Source organism: Phalacrocorax aristotelis, chromosome 17, assembly GCF_949628215.1.
Source record: "Phalacrocorax aristotelis chromosome 17, bGulAri2.1, whole genome shotgun sequence".
Taxonomy (NCBI): Eukaryota; Metazoa; Chordata; class Aves; order Suliformes; family Phalacrocoracidae; genus Phalacrocorax; species Phalacrocorax aristotelis.
The window spans coordinates 10,943,891-10,966,036 of record NC_134292.1 but is presented as its reverse complement, the minus strand read 5'-3'; the positions used below and the strand labels follow the sequence as shown (position 1 = coordinate 10,966,036).

The 22,146-nt window shown below is 51.9% G+C and overlaps 1 protein-coding gene across 10 annotated transcripts in view; it reads right to left on the bottom strand.

Moving 5' to 3' along the window:
- DAB2IP (DAB2 interacting protein) overlaps nucleotides 1-22,146 on the bottom strand; it is a 200,800-nt gene that overhangs the window by 41,012 nt on the left and 137,642 nt on the right. For 6 of the 10 annotated variants that reach the window (XM_075112381.1, XM_075112380.1, XM_075112378.1 and 3 more), the window contains one exon: nucleotides 3,425-3,578. In XM_075112381.1, the coding sequence (XP_074968482.1) occupies nucleotides 3,425-3,578 (154 nt within the window). Of the gene's footprint in view, nucleotides 1-3,424; nucleotides 3,579-11,306; nucleotides 11,477-12,111; nucleotides 12,868-13,377; nucleotides 13,542-22,146 lie in introns of those variants that run through there. The other 4 variants (XM_075112383.1, XM_075112384.1, XM_075112388.1 and 1 more) reach the window with 4 other exon arrangements.

The following is a 22,146-nucleotide window of genomic DNA, read 5'->3' as shown; positions in this document are numbered from 1 at the left end:
TTCAGTTGTAGTGCAGCAAGTACAGCCCAGCAGTCGCTCTTTCTCCTGCCCTGCATCCCCCAGCTACGTCCTGCGACAGCCCAGACACGAGCTGTGCAACAGGGCAAGGCTTTGGTCTGCCAAGACACTAACAGAGCCCTTCAGTCCCAACTCCCGGCCTGGCCCAAGACAGCGGGACCCCACAAATAGCAGAGCCAGGAATAGGCTCTGGGAGTCTGGACTCCGAGTCTCCTTTAGTGGACTAAGATGCCCGCTGTATATTTAGCGCCCGTAGCATGTGCGGTGGCATTAGATGATTATGCTGACCAGGAAGTCGTATAAGGGGACCGAAGATGATGCTGAGTAACTTTTTAAAAAAAAAAATCAATGAAGAAAACAAGTAAATACTGACTGCCAAGTACTCAGCAAGTCAGAAAGAAGCAAGTTTCATAGGACTAAATAGGCAGAAAAAGCTAAATGCAGCATTTGAAAAAGCACTGCATTACTGCTGACTCTCCTTACCCATGGCAGAGCCCAACTGAGGGCGAGCAGAGCTGAGCAGTCAGCTTCAGCACGTCTTAATGCAGGTCAGTTGAGCTAAAGGAGAAAAACAGTTTGCACCATACCTTCATACAGCCAGCTCCCTCCAAACGAGCCACTTGGTTTTTTTCCACCGCAGATGGCTTTGGCACCTCTTGCTTTTGTCTCCGTTCGGGTGCGCTGCCAGTTCTCTCTCTGAACCTGCCCTCTTCAGCGCGACTCCATCTGCAGCCATGTCAAACCCTGACGTCTTGTTCTCCGAGCCACGAGGCTGCTGCCACGGCAGGAGGACCTGTGGCACGCCATACCTCGCACTGCCCGTGCTGGGCAGCCTGGACCACAATCGGCTTCTGGAAAAGCTGCTGCACGCTGTTGTTGGTGAGGGACCCCAAAGAGCGTGCTGAGCCTGCTCAGCGCCAACATCGCAAGTGAGAACAAAGAGACACCAGCCAGCTGGTGATGGAAGCAGCTTCCTAAGCACTGTCCACTGCCCGACGCCCCGCCGCAAGGAGAAGGCAGTTAAGAACAGTGTAAGGCTGGTATTGCCCAAGAAAGCAACGCTTCACTTCTCAATTTGAGACAGCAAACTTGGCCGTTCCTGACAGATCCCCCCAGAGAACAGATCCACACTAGCCTCAAAGTGCTTGGACAAGGCACCATTACCAACCCGCGGCACCTTCACCATCCACTGTGCATAAAATGTCTCGGTTCCTTTTGTCTCCGTGACTCTGGCAGTAATGTCTCACTTGACGTTTCTTAGTCAGGGTTCCTTCTCCGGGCTGTCAGCTGAGCTTCTCACACTTCAGCGTTCCCACACACAGCAGTGTCATGGCTCTTGGCCATCAACTTCAGTCCTCCTTTCAGCCTCGTGCAGACTTCAACCAGAGCGTGCCCAGTTCCAGGCCACAGGAACCACTGCAGGTTTTACTGCTCTTCGCTGAGCCTCCACTGAAAGGCGCAGCAGCCTTTGCCAAGTCTTGCCTGTACGTTCAGATAAAGCAACGCTGAAGGACTCAGGATCACAGGCCACCGACGGGACCCTCAGGCCACAGTAATAACTGAAGGCAACGCTCACGCACTGAGGAGAAGATGCTTGTGTGGTTTTGTCGCTTGGCTTTAGTGCCTGACCATGTGATAACACTGCCTGTGCCAATGCCTGCGGGGGTCCAGAGGGGCCAGCAGCAGCCGCCCGTCCCATCCCAGCACCCGCTGCTCCTCTGCCCCGGTGCGAGGCACGGCCCGGGCTCGTCCCTCCAGCCCTGTGCTGCCCGAAGGCAACACTAACCCTTTGCTTCCACCAGCTGTACCTAAGAGTACAGCGGATTGTGGTCACTGCCTGCTGCCCACCAGGGACCCTGGGAGATCTGCAAACTCATTTCGGCGCTGACCTCACTCCGGATTCAAGAGAGGCTCTCTGGAGGTACAGGACCAACGCATTAACACAATATACCGTTTAGCTCTCACCTCAGTCCTTCCCGCTGGAGCTTGTTGATGAGTAACCATCAGTTACAAATCAATGTCCCTTTTGTTTTCTGGCATCCTTCCTCTCCTCTGCAGGGTTTGCAGAACAGCAATTAACATGTTCTTTTTTTCTGTACGACTCTTCTTTATCCAACTCAGAAATAAGATCTTTTTCCTCCTTACAAGTGCATGACTTGTGTAATTTCCCTCTCAGTCAACTTTCTACAAGTACTGTTCATATCCCTTCCCCTACTCCTGTGCGCCGAACAGAATTGGTAAACAACTCTTATATTACGGATGTCACATCTATTTTCCATCTAGCTTCATTTTATCTTTCTTGAGTGGGATGTAATAGAGGCCATATAATTTACAAAACTGTTCTCCTCCTGACCCGCCGCACTTGCTCAGTTCTACAGAGAATGAACAGCACTGGAAAATTTATACCCCAGCCCACTTCAGAGTTTGTGTTTGGGGCTATTTTTTATAAGACTGTTCTTGTGTTACCTGCTTATATTTTAAGATAGGGATCTCTTTACTCATTTCTGTCCCAGCATGCTATTCTCAGTAAAGAAAAAAACTCTTAATCTCTCCAGTCTGACGCCTCCTGGACACTGCCAAGGCTGTCTTCACCCAGCACTGCCCATCAGGGAAAGCCTGCAGTCCCATCACCCCCCTGCGGAACGATCCAACCATGGATATCCGGTTTACCTGCTCTTCTAAGTTCAAGTACAAACAGGTTACCTTTTCTTCAAAGAAACACAAGTATCAACCACCTTATTACTGTAAGAAAACTATTTCCCAGTTCTATATTCAGCCACTGCCATAAGCAATAATATTTTGCCATCCACGATGCAAGACAAATGATTCCCAAGACATACTACACTGAATTATCCGACTACAGACTGGTTCGTACGTGTCCTACCACCTCCTGCTAGTACAGATCTAACCACATGCCATAACAGATGTCAAAAAAAATCGAAATACTCACAGATTTTTCTGTTTACCCAAACAAGTGAAGCTTCAGTTTTCTAGACGAAGTCCTCAACACTCCCACTGACAACAGCAGACTATCTTTGTGACCACGTATAATGTCTTTGTGAACACTGAGTAGGGATTAGCACTCTCTGATATCTGCATGAACACAAACTACAAATTTATGCTCTGCTAATACACAGCCTCAGGTAGCTCCGCACCTGTGCCAGCAAGCAAGCTCTGCAGCGACAACGGTTACAAGGCGAGGAGCTCACTGCTCTGATTTTGTCGTTATGATCCTCCTTGGGAAGATGGAAGTAATTTTCTGCTTATGAAACGGTCTCTGTGTAGCAATTCAGTGCAGAAATGTTTTGTAACAGCGAAAGCCCAAGATGCAACCCCACACCTGGCTCCCGACTCAGCACCAGCACGTGGCAGGAACGGCCCCGGGACAGACGACAAGGCTCCTTACCTCAAAGCAGTAGTCTTGTCCCAGGATGCTACTGTGGACTGGCTTGATGACCACTTCTTCCTCCATACTGAGATCCAGAGCCTCTACAGCACTACTGGGACTGAGCAAAGACTCGTGGGAGCGTGATTCTTTCAGCCTCGGCATTAGATGGGATCTGGAGGAAAAACGTAATGGTATCAGTGGATGCTTTCCTTCCCAGAGAAATTATTTAGTCCATCTGTTAGCAACAACTGCAGGATATTCCTTGGAATTTTTTGCCATGAGATAACTGAGAGCCCAGAATAGCCCGGACTGCTACATTGTCCCATTTATAATTTGGCGACCAGGCTCTATTACAGGTTGTATCTTCAGTAAAAACATTTTTTCCCAACTCCGATGTACCCAGGACTACATTATTAGAGGTTTGCAGGGCACGGGTCTCTGCGTAGCCGCATGTGTCTTTAAACGGCCACCCCCCCCGCCGCGTGAGGCTTCCCGCGTGCGTTGGAGGGCACAGGGAGGTGGGCTGGCCCCAGCACGGAGGGCTCTGCTCCTCAGTGCCACAGCCGGGGCTGCAGACCTGGTGCTGAGCTCCGACTGCCAGCACAGGACCGGGTTTGCGTGCGCGTGGGAGATCCCATTAGCATCCTGCTTCATTTCACGCTGTTTCACAGCACCCAGTCCCTACTGACAGAAGGAATTTACCTGCAAACAGGGAGGAATTAATGACAGCTCCTTCTACAACCCCAGCCCCGTGTTCGCTCAGGGCATACAGAGTGCACCAGGGGAGCAGCTGGCACTGCCAGGGCAGGTGCCACCCCTGTGCCTAGGTACCCCGCTCCCCACCAAAACACACACACACACACACACACACCCCCCCCCGTATCGCGGATGCAGCCAGCATGTGGATCTTTACTGTGTAACAAACAACCCGAGGGCCCGTGTGCTCTCTCCAGTTGTTACACACATCCCCGGGATGGGGACAGTGTGGAAAATAAGGCCATGATAGCTCTATTGATCTAAATGCTCTGGAGTCCCACTGGCAGCATTTAGCAGCAGGGAGCCCACAGACAGCAAGCAGCACACCATTTTCGAGACAGCCAATACAATCAATGGTGCTGTAACTCTTAAAGCAAAACCAGAGAGCTCAAGGGGCAAAAAAAAAAAAAAAGTAAAAAAACCAAAAAATAGCTAGGAACTCCCAGGGAAAACACAGCAAAACCATAAAGTGGCAAAGGGAAAAATAACTTGAGAGCAAAGGGAGCAGTTGCCTTCTCTATAGCCTGCACCATGCAAAATGTTCCTGTGCCAGCCAGCTCACAAAAGCTTAGATCCCGGCAACTCTGACCTTTAAAACCTCTGGCAAGCACTTTAGGGTCTTCCAAAGAGACCACGTGCCCCTCTGTCTACAAAGAGAGTACGACGCCTTCTTCAAAGGCATGGAAGGACAGAAATAAGGGGGTTTGAGATATTCTCAGCATGGTCTTTTATGAGCAAAACAACAATGCTCCCAGTATACTCTCAGATTGCTTTTTCTGCGTGTGTTGAGTTTTGTCATTCTCTAGAATAAAGCTGACCAAAACACAGAGAAATGTCAATAGTGCATGCAAAATTCATAGCTTCCAGTGAATCACACGCCAAGCTGAATCTAGAAAACAGCCAAAGGAGACTCTAAGATAAACAGCAGCGGAAGATAAACAGGTGCTTCTCTAGATTTGCCATTAAGATTCATGCCATCAATGAACCCCCGGGTGATAAAGGATGAGCCCGCAGCTGGGTTCTCCAGCTGAGCATGCTAAATGGACAGCTCTGAGAGCTGCAGGCCAGCCCTCCTCCCTAGCAGCACCGCGGGATAACCAGCCTGGGGACGCGCTGCCCCAGGCTTCAGGGACAGCACAGCCTCCAGACACCTCCCTGCGTCTACGGAGCTGACAGCCAGGACCAGCTGTGGTCCCGTTAAGGTCCTGTGGTCCTCATAGCTGTTAAGGCCTCTGCAGAAAAACAGGCGACGCCACCACAATCGTTTTTTCTGAGGGGACAACCACCAGCCCTCAAATGTTAACAGCCCTGGGTTAGCACAGCCCTGACCTGGATCAGAAGTGGTGGCTTTGAAGCAAAAGGCTCTCTATCCCATTAGCGATTCTCTGAACTGCCCACTCGCCCCATATCTCTTTGGTGAATAAATTGATCTTTAGGAACTGAGCACAGTCGTTTCCCAGTACTTTGTGGCAATTTTACACTATTTTCACAGAAAAGGGTCCATATTCTTTTCCTCTGAATGATACTGTAAATTAACTCTAATACAGGCAGACAGAACAAGTAACCTCTGGACGCTGAGAGCAGAACTAATACCCAGCAGCTCAAGAGCTGACAATACAGACCGCTCACCAAGCCCCGATAAGCCCAAAATCAGGCATTTATGGTAAATCTTATTTCCATATTTTACAGATGAAATTAGAAAAGGTAAGTAACTAAGCTGAAGCTCGTGTTCTTGTGTGGACAAATATAAATATTGATCATCTAAACCCACAACTCAGGAACTACATACTGTAACACACACATGTACATCACCGAGCTGGACTGCTTCGTGCTGGCCTAAGAATTTTTGTTAAAATTAAAACAAAACAAATCTATTTTTCACTTAAAACTACTGCAGCTGCAAGGCTGTGGGTGGGAGTGCAGATGTGCAACATGAAGAATTACCAAGGGGGAGTTTTTCAGGACATATTATGTTCTCACCAGATTCAGCAAATGCATATTTATATCCCTCCATGCTCTGCTGTATGCCTCTGGGAATCCTAAAATTAACGGGACTTCTCTTAGACAGGAGGTTATTCGTCAGGTTCTTGCCCCGGCAGGACCCGCTCCCAGGATGTCTTTTACTCCTGATCAGATCCAACCCAGGTCAGCAACAGGAACATTTTTCACCAGATGCTGCACGCCACAGAGGGAGCACTGCAGGTCTCAAACCAGCCCTAAAAGACCCAGCATCTGTCTGTGTATCAAGAGCTAAGTGGGGAGATGTCATTAATTAGAGACTCTCGTTTGAAATCTCAGCGGAAGGGATGAGAGAGCTCTCTGCCAGAGGCAGCCCTGGCAGAGCAGGATGAGCGCTGCCTGTGCAGAGCCTCCTCCCAGGGCGACTGGCCCCATCCCCTCCCCAGAATCCAGCACCCCAGAGCCGGCCCTGACACTACGGCGCTTAACCCGCAGCAGCCCGGCACGGTCAGGGGGGCCTGCAAATGCCCCGGAGTGCAAGAAGGGCTGTACACCACCAGCCTTTAAAGGACACACGGTCCTTTCATTTTAACACCCTGTTCTAGAGGAGCGAGCATTTCTCACGTCCTTCGGTAATGTGACATTTGCGGCAGGAGCCCATTTACTGGAAGACATTTGCAAATCGCCGTCGCAGCTCCCACAGACTCCCCTTTGTATTAACAATAAGAAAAAGGTCCTGCTAAGGCCATAAGCTGCCTCCCTGGGTCAGAGGGCGAGGGCACTCTTCCTACCGAAAGGACTGCTCTGCCTTCCCCTGATTTGGGCAGGGAGAACATAAAAACCTGCTGCGTGCGTGTTACAGTGAAGCCCTCGGAGCGATAACATCTGTGTCTCGTACTGCATCAGGCCATAAAAGACCTGGAGGGCTTCATCCAAAGACAAATCACTGGGCAAGGGCTGGCAAGTGCTAAAAAAACCCCCAGCAAATCCACTTGCTGATGAAGTGCAGAAATATTAAGCACACAATGTGACTGCTGGACTCAGCCTCAACGGGGGCATCGGGCGCCGGCGCGGCTGTGCTGGTGTGCCCCCGCTGCCAGGGAGGCTCCTCTCACTTCCCTCCAGCTCTGGCCCGATATTCACCACCCGCGGCCAAGATTTCCTTCTTGGGAGGCAGGCACGTCGCCATCAGGAGCCCCCAACAGCCTGATGTCCCCAAAGGGGTGTGACGATACATCACTGCTCCTGGGGCAGACGCAGTGATACGAGATGGACACTCCTCCGCTCTGCCTGATTCCGCCCAGCACGGGCAGAGAGCAGCACCCACGGTGACAGGGATCCCAGAGCCCCTGTCAACCCGTGCTCCTCCTTGGCCATCCAACACCCTAAGAGGCAAACTCACCTGAAACATCACTTGCTTACTGTGTACCTACGCTTCCAAGATGACGGAGGTACTTTGTTCAAATTCATCTCTCTACCATCACTTTTCAAAGCACTGCCTACGGGGCCAGCCAATCTCTTGCTGGAATAACCTGCTGTGTATTCCAGGTCCTGTCCCGGCTTACATGAACTGATCAAATTCGGTTCTTACGCCTTTGTTTTAGTATGGTGGGAATAGCCAGCTGCCCAGAGATATCTCACATCAGGAAACTCTCTTTCCAAACAGCACATTCAATTCCTTTTGCCGTGAGCCTTATTTTAATCCCTTTCTACTTGCCTAAAGTTCAGTTGAAATGAAGGGGGGGAAAAAATCTCATAAAAGACCACATTAGTTCTAAAGATAAATAACATTACTGCTGCTGGCACTGACCTGGAGAGTCCTACGGAGCGGCAGCCAGTCCCTGTTATTAAAGAAAGAGGTTTACTGCCCGAGAGCAATGAGAGAGGACTGTTGTTCTAAATAATAAAAGTCATAAAACATTACCAGGGATGCTATCCCCCCATCCGCTTCCTCCATAGGCAGCCAGAATCAGGGACGTCAAGTGTAACCAGGCTGTGGCAGCACACCTAACCTAGCCAGGGCCTCGTGGAGTGCAGCGAAGACTTTGTGGACACAGAGGAACAAGCGCAGAGGGGCAATCCATTCTCTCCTCACCAAACTTCAGGGCTGGATTTTGAGCAATGGAGGCAGCAGCCGCCTGTCTGCAGCAGCGGCACCATGCACGCAGCCGCTCTGCGGAAAGGCGGGAGGGACAGCCCGGGAGTCCAGGCTCGATGTTCTTTCAAGAACAAAGATCTCTGCCGAGGCTACAAGGAAGGGAAAACGTAGGGCATGTCTACACAGAATTATTCTGGAACAGGTCTTGTGTGTTAAACTCATACGCTCTTATTCCAGAATTGCTTTCTTGTGAAGACAAGCCCTCGAAGGGGCAACCCCATTGATTTTCACTTCAGAACCTCACCTGCCTGAAACCACCCGGCTGCTGCTTCGGTGGTTCTACAATGAAACTTTTCCTGATATTTTTGAGAGACAGAGGCAAACAGGGAACCTGGCTGGGTAGCTAGAGAGAGATGGAGCAGACACAGAATGTAACACTGAAACATGGGGGAAAAAAAAATGAAGAGCCTTTCCTGAATCTCCTACTGCTCCCCCCTGAGAGCACAAGCAGGCTGGGGAATGTGGAAGGAACTGCAGGCACTAAGCTGGAGATGTCCCATTACGACCAGCTGCAGAGTCAGCCTTTGCAACCTGAATGCCTCCCGACCGTCAGAGGGATCCGATCTCGTAAATTACAGGTTTGACTCTGCGACACGTCTCCTGGTCAGGAAACATTCCCTGCGTCCAGCTTTTTAACAGCTGACAGTTCTTTTCTCTGACCAGCTGGGAAGAGGGTCTTTAGGGCAGTCCTCACCCTCTTAGCAGCACACATCTGCTGCAGGGGGCCCTACGTGCACGAACGCAGCAGAACAGACCATGAGATCCACGTGCAGCGTAGACAGAATTTAAATCTGTCTCCAGCCTGGGATTAGGTTTTGTAATGACAGAGAACAAAGTGGTCAACTCCACCAAATTGATTTGCAACATCAGATGGGAGAAGGATTTCAGCGATCGCAGATGGGACTAAACCGCACGCCATCCTCTGCCAGCTTCACCACGGGCAGCAAAACTGGGCGCCGGGAGCTCTGTGGTCCCACCTGAGGCTCGGTGCCTCGCTGCTGCTGGTTACGAGCTCTCTGCAGAGCCCAAACTGGTGCGATGGCTGCATTTCTTCCCACAGCAGATGCAAACCAGGCTCTCCTACACAGCGGCTCTCCTCCAAGCCCTCTCCTTGCCTCATTTGCACTGCCTATGTGACCCCCCCCAGCCTGGTGCTGACTTCCCGCTAACCTTCTGACCACTGCCGGGTGTTCTCATCCATTCCTCCCCAGTGTCTCATCCTGCTTCAATTTCATAAATAAATATGGAAGTGATGTTATGGGAATAACCAAGAACACACCACAAGAGAACTCGCATGCTTCCAGAACATGAGAGAATGTTTTTTTCCCTGTAGGAAGGGATGCACGGATGAAGTCTCAGCATGCAGCATATCCTTCTCCGTGTTCTGCCAACCTGAACTTTCCCCCCCAGTTTTCCGAATGCCAGCTGCTGAGCTCTGCCATGGCAGTGCCGCGGTGGGCTGAAGCGGAGGTGGGTGCTCTCCGGGCAGCAGGGTGCCGGGAGGCATCGCTCAGCCCACTGGTGACGGGAAGCTGGTGTCACACGTTACCCTCACTAATGCAACACCTTCGCTGAGCAACACAAAGGACATGTAATTAAACTTATTAATGCCTGCCCTTGTTTTTAGGCTGTTCTCAGTTTTAACCAGCAGCAGAATTAATTACATTCAAAAGGACTTTGTCAGCTCATACCAGATTCCAAATGTTGTTTTTGCCAGAGCAAACCTGAAGGATGGTTTCAACCCATGACATTCACCTAAGTGTGGATATTTGTTTGTTTAACAAGGTGCCGCTGCAAAGTTTGCCCGTGACAACCTGCAAATCCAGCACGGTGTAACCAGCAAGGATGCCGACTGGCTTTGTAACGTGCAAGATGAGAGAAACTGCAAAAGCAAGCAAAATGCCTCAAGAGCAAGAAACAAAAGGGGATCAGAAGCATTACTTGAGTTTCAGTAATAAAAAACATTGTGAAGAAGCTAAGGAAGCAACTTCTCCCCCTTTCCCAAGAGCGGAATGCCGCCACCATCTTGCTTTTAACAGAAATTGATGCTTCACATTAAAAAAAAACTACCTTTTCTTATCACATCGGTCTAAACCAGCACACATTAGCAGCACTGTACCCGTGCGCACCTGATGCAAACAGCAGGCAGAGATCCACCACTGTGTTCAAACCATCGTACGGCCCTGACAACCGGTCGCTCCCACCACACCCGTTGGGAGCGAGTCGGGATTGCGGAGCCCCAAAAAACACCTGGGGAACCTCCACGGAGGCCCAAGCAAAACCAGGGGGGTACGGCTGCTGCGAGCGCTGACCCAGAGGCCCCCCGCGCCCTGCCACCACCCCCGGGCAGGCACCCCTGGCGCCCGGGGTGCTCCCCAGCGGCATCGGAGACCCGCAAGTTTTCGTGGTGGGAGGAGGATGGGGATAAAGGTTTTGATTTTTATCATTGAAATTTTGCTTGACGCAGGTCTAGAGGCAGAATCTGGACAAGAAAAAGCAAGGCAAGATCTCTCCTCCTGGATTAACCACAAGGAAATCGAAGTCGCAAACCCCATCTCCCGCACTACGGCCCTGGCTCCGGAGCCCGGCCATGGGCGGCTGCCGGAGGCGGCGGCGAGGTTTTAATAAATAATGATGAAAACAAATTCTTAACACGCAGCATCATGAACGGAGCGCTGCTAAAAATAAACAACCCCCGCCGAGGACCGGGGCTGGGAGCGGGCGGCCGGCTGCGCCCACCCGGCCGCGGGTCCCCAGCGCCCTCCCGCGCCCCCCGGCCCCGATCCGCACCCCACCCGGGGGGCGGCGGCGGTGACCGGCGACCCCCCTGCCCGCACCCGGGCAACGTGCGGGTCCAGCCCCGGATGGCGGCCGCCCTCCCGCAGCCCGGAGGCGAGCGCTCGCAACCCGGGCGCCGAGTTTGCTTCGGCCCCGCAAGAACCGCGGCCGTGAGCGCGGGTTGCGCGAACGCGGAGCGCGAATCTCCGCCGGGACACACGGACACCCGGGACACACGGACACACGCACCCATGTCTCACCCGCAGGGCTCGGCTCCCGCCGCCTCGCTCCGGCTCGGCCATGCCGCGCTCCCGCCGGCCGCGGCCGGGCCGGCCCCCCGCCAGCCTCCGGCCCCCCGCCAGCCTCCGGCCCTCCGCCGCCCCCCGCTCCCCGCCGCGCCCCGGGGCCGGCCCCGCCGCCGCCGCCGCCGCCGCCCCGCCCCGCTCGGGCAGCCGCGCCGCTGCCGGGGCCGCCGGATTGGCTGGGCTGTAGCTGGGCAGAGCGCCCCGGGCCCGCCCGGCCCCGCACCGCGCTCCCCGCCCCGGGCCCGCCCGGCCCCGCACCGCGCTCCCCGGCTGCAGCCCCCGGGCACGGCGCGGAGCCCCGGCCCGGTCCCCGGTGGTGGGTGGGGGGTGCGGGGGGGGGATGGCGCTTCCCAGCCCACCGGCGGGGACCCGCCTTGCCCTCCCGCCGCCGGGCGGCCTTCCCCGCTGCCCCTCCCGCGGCCGCCGAGCCGCTCACCCCTCGCCAAAGCTAGCCCGTCCCGCGTCCGTTCGCCGCTTTCATTTTGTTGTGATAAACCTCGTGATAATCCGATCCTCCAGCAGCCTTTTCTTTTTTTTTTTTTTTTTTGCAAAAACTGCACTAGGGCGCTTCTTCCCCGCCCGCTTCCCTCCTGCTCGGCTCGGAGGCTCTGCTGCAGGTTGACAGTACCGGGGAGGGGGGGAGGAAGGCAGCAGCCTGCCCGCAGCCAGGCCGCCCGCTCGCGTTGTCCTTGCCCTCGGATGCACGCACGCACATTCCTCATCCCCTTTTGGAAAGCCGAGGCACTGACCTTTGCAAAAGCGCGATCCACAGTAAGGAGTAGCGTCTGCAGCAGCAGCCAGGCGCACCTGCGTGAGCCATGATCCGCGCCCCGGCACCCCGAGCGATCCCGCATGAGAACCGCGCTCCAGCCGGCACCCGCCGAGGCTCACGGCCCGGCTCCCCGGCCCTCCCGGCGCAGCTTGGGGTTGTTGAAGTGCAGACTGGCAAAACACGGTGCCCAGAGCGGCAGGTAAGCGCGAGAGGAGGACGCAAGGTGGTGGAGAACAGAGGGGAAGGCTACACGGCATGGTCCAACCGTCCCGATTGCCACCATCCTCACCCAGCCCGCGCCGGCACGTTCCCAGAGCCAGACTGCTGCTGTCATCCTGGCGTATTCAAATGCCTCCATTACTCATCAAGAACAAAGTGGGACTATCTAGTAAATGAAAAACCACCACATGGTACTGTCCCCTGCCTGTTATTTATGGCTGCTTCCTTTTCCACTTCGCAAAGGCTACCGTCCATGTCTGCAGCAAATCATAAATCCTCCAGCTCATGCAAGGCTGCTCCGGATCAGGGGCGGAAGCAGGCACCTGGGCTGCAACTGCTGGTCAGCATCGGAGGGGAAAACGACAACAAAGGTAAATACCCCTGATTAAAGAGACTGCTCAGAGGGTTTCCCCACATGGGAGGGGAAGGAAGCAGGTCGCAGAGCAGGGGACTGGCAGGTCGCACCCGAGGCAGCAGGCATGAGTCTCGCTTCCTCCAGTGACTTGCAAGCCAGATTCCCAGATGGACCGTCCCTCCAGCCAGCACCACCACGTGCGGCGCTGACAAGTTGCGATTCAAGGTTCTCTGCCCAGCTCCGACACTAAACTCCCTGCACATCCTCACTTCCATGCCTTTCTTCCTCCTCAGCCGGAGAAGCGGGCATGACCCTCTCTCACCTCCCAGAGATCCAGAAAATGTGAAGGACTGGCAGCATTATTGCTGGGCTTGAATAATAAGGAGCAGTGTCTGCCACCTAAGGCCAGCAGGGTCCTTTTCTTCCTTCCAGGGTAAACTGGTCCCCAGTGCGCCCTAGGGATGATGGCATCAGCTCACCAGCCATGCTGGGACGAGCAGCTTGTGCAGCGCAATGCCCCGGTCAGTGCGTTTCCCACTTTGCCTCCATAGCCAAGCACATGCAGACCCCTTCCCCTTGCAGTCTGCAAACAGCGCTCTGGATTTAGTACATCTTGCCTCATTTCTGCCTCCCCCCGTTTCCCCCGCCAGCGGTTTGAAGTTTTCTCACCCTTTGCTGGCAGATGCCATGCAGAGAGACAAGCTCGCTGTCCTTGATCTGCTTTTCAGGGCTTCTATAAAGTAGGGCACCAGCATCAAACCAGCGTCAGGTTTTTGATACATTGCTGGAGTAGCCAAAAATAATAACAGGCAGCTTCAGTCAATCTTTTCGTCCTCAAATCAGCAGCAGCACAGGGGTCCTTTGTGTGGCAGAGGAAAAATATGGTGCACGCCAGACTGAAATCCCAGTCAGCAATCCCCAGCCATTCCCGCCTCTGAGCTGGGCTCACCAGCAGCTCCCGAGGAAGTGCACTTGGGTGCTCAACGGGGAGCCCTTGCCTTGTCGGGTCCCCTTTCCCACAGCCGTCAGTGCTTTGCTCTCCGCATTTCCTTTAGCACCTTATCTCCCTCGCTGCGGCGAAACGCGAAGGTCAAGTTACAGTTTTACCAACTGTTTTATCTTTCTGGCAAGGTAAGAAAAAGCAGAACCTGGACTTTGGAAGGAGGCCTCGCACTTGCAGTGGGTGGACAGCGGAGCTGACTGAAGGCAGAGGGAGAAGAGAGAATCCAGGTTCTCTCTGCCGCCCAGCACTGGAATATTTTCTGTTGCACATTCAGACACATTATTAGGACAATCTGGAAGGAAGTACCGAACCCAACAAGCATGTGCTTTTGGCCTGTGTCCCAGCAGGAAGCCAGATACGCTGGGAAGCATGGCAGCTCCAGCTGACGTAAGGACGCAGCACAGCTCCACTGCTGCTACCAGATGACAAGAAAGACGACCAGCACGACCCAGCGAAAGAGCTCTGTTAGCTGGGATCTGCCCAGCTGAATTTCCCATCCCACACCTGAAATTCCAGATGGTCAGTCTGGGCGGGAGTGGCACACGAGCCAGGCATCGGGAGATGAAGTAACCTATGAACTTGGAGCCCCCAGGTGCTCTGTGGTACTGTCCTGCTGCACGTTCATTCTTCACACTCTCACCTCCGCGAATGACAAATGTGTCTCCCAAACGCAACGTGCTGCCATGCCCCTGCCCCAGCCGGCCGCCCCATCGATCACACTGTGCCTGGGTCGGTGTCCAAAGCACGCAAACTTCTTGGGGCTGCAGGTCTGTAATGCAGAGGTCATTCGTTCTCCCTCCCCGCCTCCCCGTGGCCTCTGGACTGAATATCCTTGGGTAGCTCAGGAGGTACAGAAGCTAAAGCTTTGCAGACCAGGGCCTTGGGGGCTGCTCTTTCCCAGCAGCGAAGAAACTGCACTCTGCTGACTCAATGCTGAAATGCCGCTGCAGTGAGCATTAGTGCCACCGAAAAGGCTGTGCATCAAAGTCTCAGCTGATTCTATTCCAAGCCAGGGTTCATCCCAGCTTGTACCTCATCCCTCATCTGCACAAGCTGCCGTTTCCCTGCAGAGTGTTGTGCTCTCCACAGGCGGCTCTGTTTGGAGGGTGATGCCCAGCTGTACAACACAGGCAGAGCTAGTATCATCATTGCCAACGCCAGCATCGTCCCTGGGGCACTCCCCGTGACCTCCAGCCCTTCTTCACACTTGCACCTCCTGCTCTTTGCGGGACCCCAGCACCCACCCCCATGACTCACTGTCTAAGAAATAGCATTTGTGAAAGGAAAGCCACTGTGCTTCATCAGAGAGCAGGTAAAATAGTACCTTCAGCGAGTTATTTGAGTAAGTTTTCCATTCACAGTTAGGCTCGGTGATTATTATTTGCATTATTTGTAGTCCTCTTCCTTTGGGCCACTTTTTCTCCTTTGGTGCCAGCCAGGTCTGGCTTCCTCTGTTTCTTCGGCTGGACAGGCTTTGCCTCCAGCCCTCTGGGCAGTGACCTTTCCAAACTCCTGCTCTGTTTAGATTTTGAGCTGTTAAACCCAGGCATCTCTCACTTTTTATTGCCTGTGAAGCCAGTGCTTTATGACCACACTGTCTGTCACTGGGAAAAAATGAATTCCCCAATAACCTTGAAGGGTTAGGAGTGAAAGGGACCCAGATTTATTCCAAATTTACAGTTAAAATCAAAATGCCTGTCAGTGTCCTAAAAAATGCTTATTTTAGAAAGTGTGAACAACCCCATATTTCAGCATAATAAACATTAAAAGACATGTAATCGCACAACTGGCTGGCTGTTACCGGGTTGCTGCTCAAGCGCTGGGGTGGGCATAGTCATTATTGTGGGGCTCTTCCAAAGAACTCTTCACCAGATGTTCCACAGCCTACGGCACCGCCAAGCAACATCCAGATTTCACTGCAAACACCATGAAATCATCTCTCAGGACTCCCAATGTTCCCCCATCAAGCTGCATATTCACAGAGTAGCCTTCGAGCACTCAAGAACTGAACAGCCCGTAACCTTGACTGCGTTTGTGTTCGTGCAGTTTGTCCTTCCGTTCAGTTGCAGCAAAAGGTAACGTGAGGCCGAAGGGCACAAAACTTACCCAGGCCGTGCGGGCTACAGGAACAACGGCCGTATTAAGCTAAGAGACTATTAGAAGATTTCTTCACCTGCTTTATTAAAATGGGCTCGATGTTGGCAAAAGCTGAGCTGCAGCAATGGAGCAGAATTGACATCTAGCACTTCTGAAAAATCAGGCACTGTATCAAATAGTGTTTACACTGGAGGAATATTTAACCTCTGACTAATGCTGCTTTTTACTCTGTATTTCACAGCGGCTAGACAGTGAATCTGGACCGGCCAATTTCTCTTTCTGTTTGTAATTAGCTTCACTTTCCTGCTCTCCTGAACAAGCATTAGACTTTCCTCTAGGAATGTAATCCCGATCAGCAGGAAGCCTGTCTTCACTGAGACGCCACTCATCTTTTCTGGAGTTTTTATTTAAAGTGTAGCATTGTTATTAGCAGCAGATTTTTATAAACCTTTTTGTGAGGGCCCATTCCTGCAAACATTCAATATCATTTGGTGCTATTAGTCTCGCTTCAGAGACACTACTTAACGTTCACCGACAATTTGAGCCAAGAAGCATTTGCAGGAGTCAAGTTTTGAATTTCAAATCTAAACTACATGGGGTACCAATGGCATACGACTTCGAGCCTGGCAAACACAAATACATGTTTTAGCATCTAAACCACATTTTATTTTGGTTTGTCCTTCAGTCTAACAATATTGGCATATATAATAGCTTCAGTTTAATAGGTAATAGCTGACTTCAGAGACAGAATGATGTTCTTCGACAAAATGATGTTCCTAAACAAAATGATGTTCTTAAAAAGAATATCCAATCAGTGAAAGGTTTATAATCAGAATAAAGTTAGGAAAATGTTATTTTGCTGCTGCAGAACCCTTCCTTAAAAAAAAAAAACAAGAAAGAAGAAAAGCTCAAAGCATTTTAAAGTTTGTTTTGATTGTGCGTATTTTATCCAGAGATGGCACCAGGATATAAAGCTCATTTCTTCCAGTTGCTATCTGCCTTCTAGCCAGATGGATTTTAGTGTCTTTTAGGGTTATAAAGCACATCCTTCTCATGGGAACCTTCTCTTCAGACGGAATGAGAGATTCATACTGATCAAGTCGGTGATTTTTCTATGGCTTTCAGAGCTGTAACTGTAGGCGATCCATCCCAGGGAGCACACGCACTGTCCCCTGCTCTCCTCTGCCTCTGGCACGTTAGAGGAGACCCTGAAGTCCTTGGAAGACACAGAATATTTCTGCAGTCTTGTACGCAGCATCTGAGCGTATGCTGACAAGGTAAAGGGAAATCAGAAAGCACCAAGGACTGCTGAAGGCAGACCCAGCGCCTGAGCGGGTGCACGCTCCCAGCCCGTTAGCACTGTCCCTGGGCTGGTCTCGCAGGCGCAGACGCTGGAGGTAGCGACGAGCCCCCTTCTCCTGACAGCCTGGGGCTTTCCCTCTGGGTGCTCTCCGCGGGCAGCCGCCAACCGAAATCAGTAACACTGACAGAGGAACCACAGTACCTCCAGAAACAGCCACGTCCATACTAAAAACATCCCCAAATCCCCAAGCAGTACAGCGCGTCTGTCTGCAGAATCCGTGCAGCGGTGCTTGACAGAACGGGACCTCAGGAAGAGCCATCGGCACCGGAAAGCTTGCAAATCTTGACTGCAGTCCCCAACTACTGCCCCACCCCACCCCCCAACATGCAGGAAGGAAAAGGAAAAATATTTTTAAAGATCACCTCACTGTGTTTTACGGGTCTCTCCATATCTTTTCTCTGACTCACACTGATAATCCATTCCCAGGGGTGACTGGTTGGTTTTCCCCTGAGCAGCGTGCGGTACAGCTCTGCGCCGAGCCCGGGCCAGCCCCAGCGACCCCGCTGGGACCCCTGACCCTCTCTAGCCAGGCTGGCTCTTACCGTTCCAGACTCCCTGACCAGGAATTCAGCTTCTCAATACTGGGATGCTCTGCGTCAGTTCTCCAGCTCATTTTTTAAAGTGCAAGTATCATTACTGCAAACTTCATGCAATGCCAGAGGCAGCTACTTCCAGAGATGATGTAAAAATTGTTATTAAAACTTACAAACTGTGAAAAACTCTTAAAAAGTCCAAATCCTGGCACTGCCCTAAATTAAATTACAGCTGCAGCCTGCTAGGGGTACCTGGATAAGCACAGAGCCAAGCTTGCACGCAGTCCTTATCCACCACCCACACCTGCTGCTCCCTTCTGAAAGTTTAACTAATGAACACAGTGTACAGCCCAGAGGATTTAAGATACGGAAAAGGTCAGAGCGAAGACTCAGGAGTGAAGAACAGATTGAATGGGGTTCATGAATGACAGCCCCATTTTAAACCGAAAATTAATTTTTTCAATAAATTAGGGCAAGTGAACTTTCCTCCAACCCAGACAATGAAGCTCTCCCTCGATATAGACTGCTGGAGAAGGAAGAGGGCACGTGCACTCAGGAATCAATGCTAATAGCCTAAAAAATTAATCTCTGAAAATTACTTCAATGGAATAGAAATGATTTCATATAAATGTCTGTATAGCAAGAGCTGAAGTATCGCAGTGATACCTAGAGTAAGTACAGCCTGAAAAAAAAAGGCTTTGTCTTTTTTACACGGGGTTGGTGCGGTGACTCTGCCTCTCCGTGCCTCAGTTTCCCAGCTGTGGACACAGGCTGTTACATCAGCGAACCTGTGAAAGCTGCTGGCGTCCGTTAAGAGCTCGTTTTGGTTACACAGGAGTGAGGATGGGACGTGGCTTCCCGAAGATGAAAACACAGACTCTCCTACTTCAAATGAGTCATGGTTTGTGATTTCAGAACGTAGTCAGGATGGCACTCTCCAGGGGAGGGAGGGGCAGGCTCTTATCAAAGCCACGGTAGGTGTGTTGGACTGCGGATGTGTTTATGAATGCAGATGTGTTTATACAGAGCGTGCCTTTCGGTACCTGCAGGACAAAGCCGGCCACGGTGGCAACAAGCTTTGCAAATCTAAATCAGACCTCAGAAGTACAAAGCTTCTCGACATGGCTGAATAAGATATGAATTAAAAGAAAACGATAAGTAGCACGTCAGCTTTGCTGCTGACCGTTCGCTCAGGGAGCTGCGGACCTACAGCCTCCCCTTCGCTCCGTCTGAGCCGTGTCAGCGTTGCTGCTGAGCTTGCAGGGGGTTATGTTGCTCCTGCCTCGCTGAAGGGCAGTCCCTTGTACTTGTATCCAGCCCTCAGCTCTGCGCAGATCCTGGGGAGGGGGACTTAGAGCCCAGCTGCCAGCCTGGAGGAGAAGGAGCTGCTGAGCTGCTACTGCAAATGCTGAAATACAGTCCTGGGCTGTATTCTGTGCGACACACATTGGCTCCAATTTACCCTCTAGCCTAGAGGGCACACGGGGTGCCGGGATCTCACATCCATCTGCCCTTCGACAGATGAAAGCTCAACTCTAAATTTGGTCTCGGCTCGCTTTTTAAAGGCTTGTCTGTGATAGCAAAAGATAACAAGTTTGGAAAACCCTAATTGTTGTTACTAACATATGAGCTTCAAGCACAGAGGTCAACCACCATTTGTTCTGCTAACATTTGATTACTTCTCTCAGAGAGATGAATTTAGAACCAGTCAATCTTTCTGACCAGAAACACTTTTTACCACCTTCTGGATGGGACATGAAGAGATTCCTGAAGGAGCTTTGTGAGCAGCCCTGTCTGATACAGGAAAATCTCCATCCTCGGCTACTACACAAGGAACCAGAGCAGAACTTGACCGAAAGCTTCATACCGCGGGAAGGGAACGGAGGCAGGAACAGGGACAGGTCTGACCCTGCTTCAGTAGCTGTACAGGAGAAACAATTTCCTTTTGTAACCAAGTTATTTTGAATCAATCTAGTCAGACAGATGCAAAGCACTGACACAGATGCACTGAAACTGGTTTGATCCTTGCCTGAACAGGATTAACTTGCTTCAGTTATTAACCAAATTAAACTCCAGCTCATCTTCATTGCAAAAAAGGCTGTTTTTTCACTGATAGTTGTGTTGTGCAGAATTTTTAGAGACAGAATCTGGGAGGGTTTTCCTTTGCAGTAGGTATTTGGGGTCACTGCACAGCTCCCCACAGCCAGGCTTGGCCTCAGCTACCTCCTCTGAGGCAGAAGTGTGCCTGCCTCATCTGCAATTTTACGCCATTCTTAATGTGTACACCTACACTGTAGGCCATTAGCCTGTACTGATCACAAGAAGAGTTAGATGCACTGCACTAAGAGCATGAGTTGATGTGGCTAGATTGAGTTAAAATAAACGTAGCTGTATGGACACATATTTTTTGCAGATCTAGCCTGGGTTCTACTCTTTACATACGTTCCTGACTCTTGCCTTTTCCACTCACTGTCACTGGCTTTGCTTTGTGGTGCCCCAACTATGAAGGGTTAAATTTGCAGAGCTGAAAACAAAAATTCGTATCTTGCTTCTGAGAAAATACAAAGTGTTTCAGTCTGGAAAGTTAGGCTTTAGATTTTGCTCTTGCATTTAATTTCTTAAAACACTAACTTCCACAAATGGTTTTTTCTTCCTCTGCTGGGATATAAAACCCTCCCTCAAGAGGGAAGAGCCAGCAACCCTCTCTGCCCTGTTCTCCATCCTCTGAACTGCCACTGTGCCACTAAACCACTTTTTCTTATCCTGACAGATGCTAAGCTTAGGTCAAATCCCTGGGAATACAGGGGGCTAGCGTATGTTCTCATTAACAAAATTGCAATCTGCTGCTGAGCTGATGAGGCTGCCCTGGATTTACACCATCACAGCTAAAACCAGACTGTTCTGGAGGGGTGCGTGTCTGTGGGCACACATGGCTGATGGCTCTGTGAAGGGTTTTGTGCCTTCTCTGATGACAAATAAGATGAGGCAAAGCGACGAAGAGTATGATGGACCATAGAGTCCCCAGCCCAACCAGGTAATGTCTCTGGCACGCTAGGGCCGTGTAACCAGCTTAGGGTTGCGAAGGTGCCGGACTCCCATCAACTGGCCATTAGCAGAGTGATTTACTCTGGTAACGCCAGCTGTAAATGGGCAAATCAGAACCTACTCCACCTGGGGAGGCAGCTGACAGATTTGTAGGTTTAACTGACTATAAAGACCAGCCTACTTCACTAAGCACAGCCACGCTGACCCAGGGAGCTGAGCTGCCCGTGGCAGAGGCTGCTGAGGGTGCTGCAGCATCCGCCCCGGAGCGTGAGCTGCCGGCAGCTCCCCTCGATCGGCACTGACCCTGCCTGCCAGGCCCCCACCGTCAGGCAGGGCATGCACACAACGGATCCCAGAAGGCTTCTCCAGAGCTGACAGCTCAGGCCTGAGCAAGGCTAGGGCAGGGTTAAGCCAGAAGGAGGCTGAACTCTGGAGTCCAGCTCTGCAAATTCCTTCCCAACATCCACTGCCCTTGCTTTGCCCTGTTCCCAGCCCCTGCTGCCTCCTCTCCTCATTCCCTACACTTCTTTTCCTGCCCAAGACGCAATCAGATGGGAACACAGGTAGAGGGCTTACAAGAAAAACAAGCTACTAGAAACCCAGCACTGCCCAAGAAGAAGATGGGTCCTGCAGCATCCCCAGAGTGGGGAAGGGCGGAGAGGCAGCAGGCTCCCACAGGGTACCAGAGCCTGCCCTTAACTCCCAGATGCAGCGGCCAGCACCGGAGCGAGGAAGCCAGAGAGGAAAATAGCGGGCAGCGTGCTTGGGTGGGCGCCGAGCAGGCAGTGCCTGGGCACCTCCCAGCCCAGTGCCAGCGGATGAGCGTGACTCACCTGCCTCCAGCAGCAGGAGCCAGCTGGCCGGCTGTGCTGCCTCTTCTCCATGCCAGCCTCGCAAGTGAGAGGCTGGATGTCCTTATATACCATTTCAGTGGATTAAATGTGAAAGCAACGGGTTAGTTCCCAAATAAGCAACAGCATTGTAAACACCGTGAAGCGAAGTCCAGCCCAGCCACTCCCAACTGCTTTCCATTTGCCGTCACAAACACGAGCTGTAAGTCACTGCAGTGACCAGTCCTGCACAAGCAGCATTAAAACATAAAATGGCTTCATAAAACAACTGGAGCCTTTTAAAAAGTACATGCTGTGTGGCCCGAGATTGTACTGTCTCTCTCTTCCAGGCCAGGAGTGACCCCCAGCCATGTCCAGATGTCTCTTTTACAGGGCTGGAGGCAAAGCAGGATTCATCCAGGAGACACACAGGCACTGCCAAACACTGGTGATTCAGCTGAAGCTCCCAAACCAGTTCAGGTGAAAGGGGAGCTCTTTTGAGCAAGATCTGTGCCACCTCCCCCGCCCGGAGCCCAGCCAGGAGCCCAGTCAGGAGCCCAGCCACTG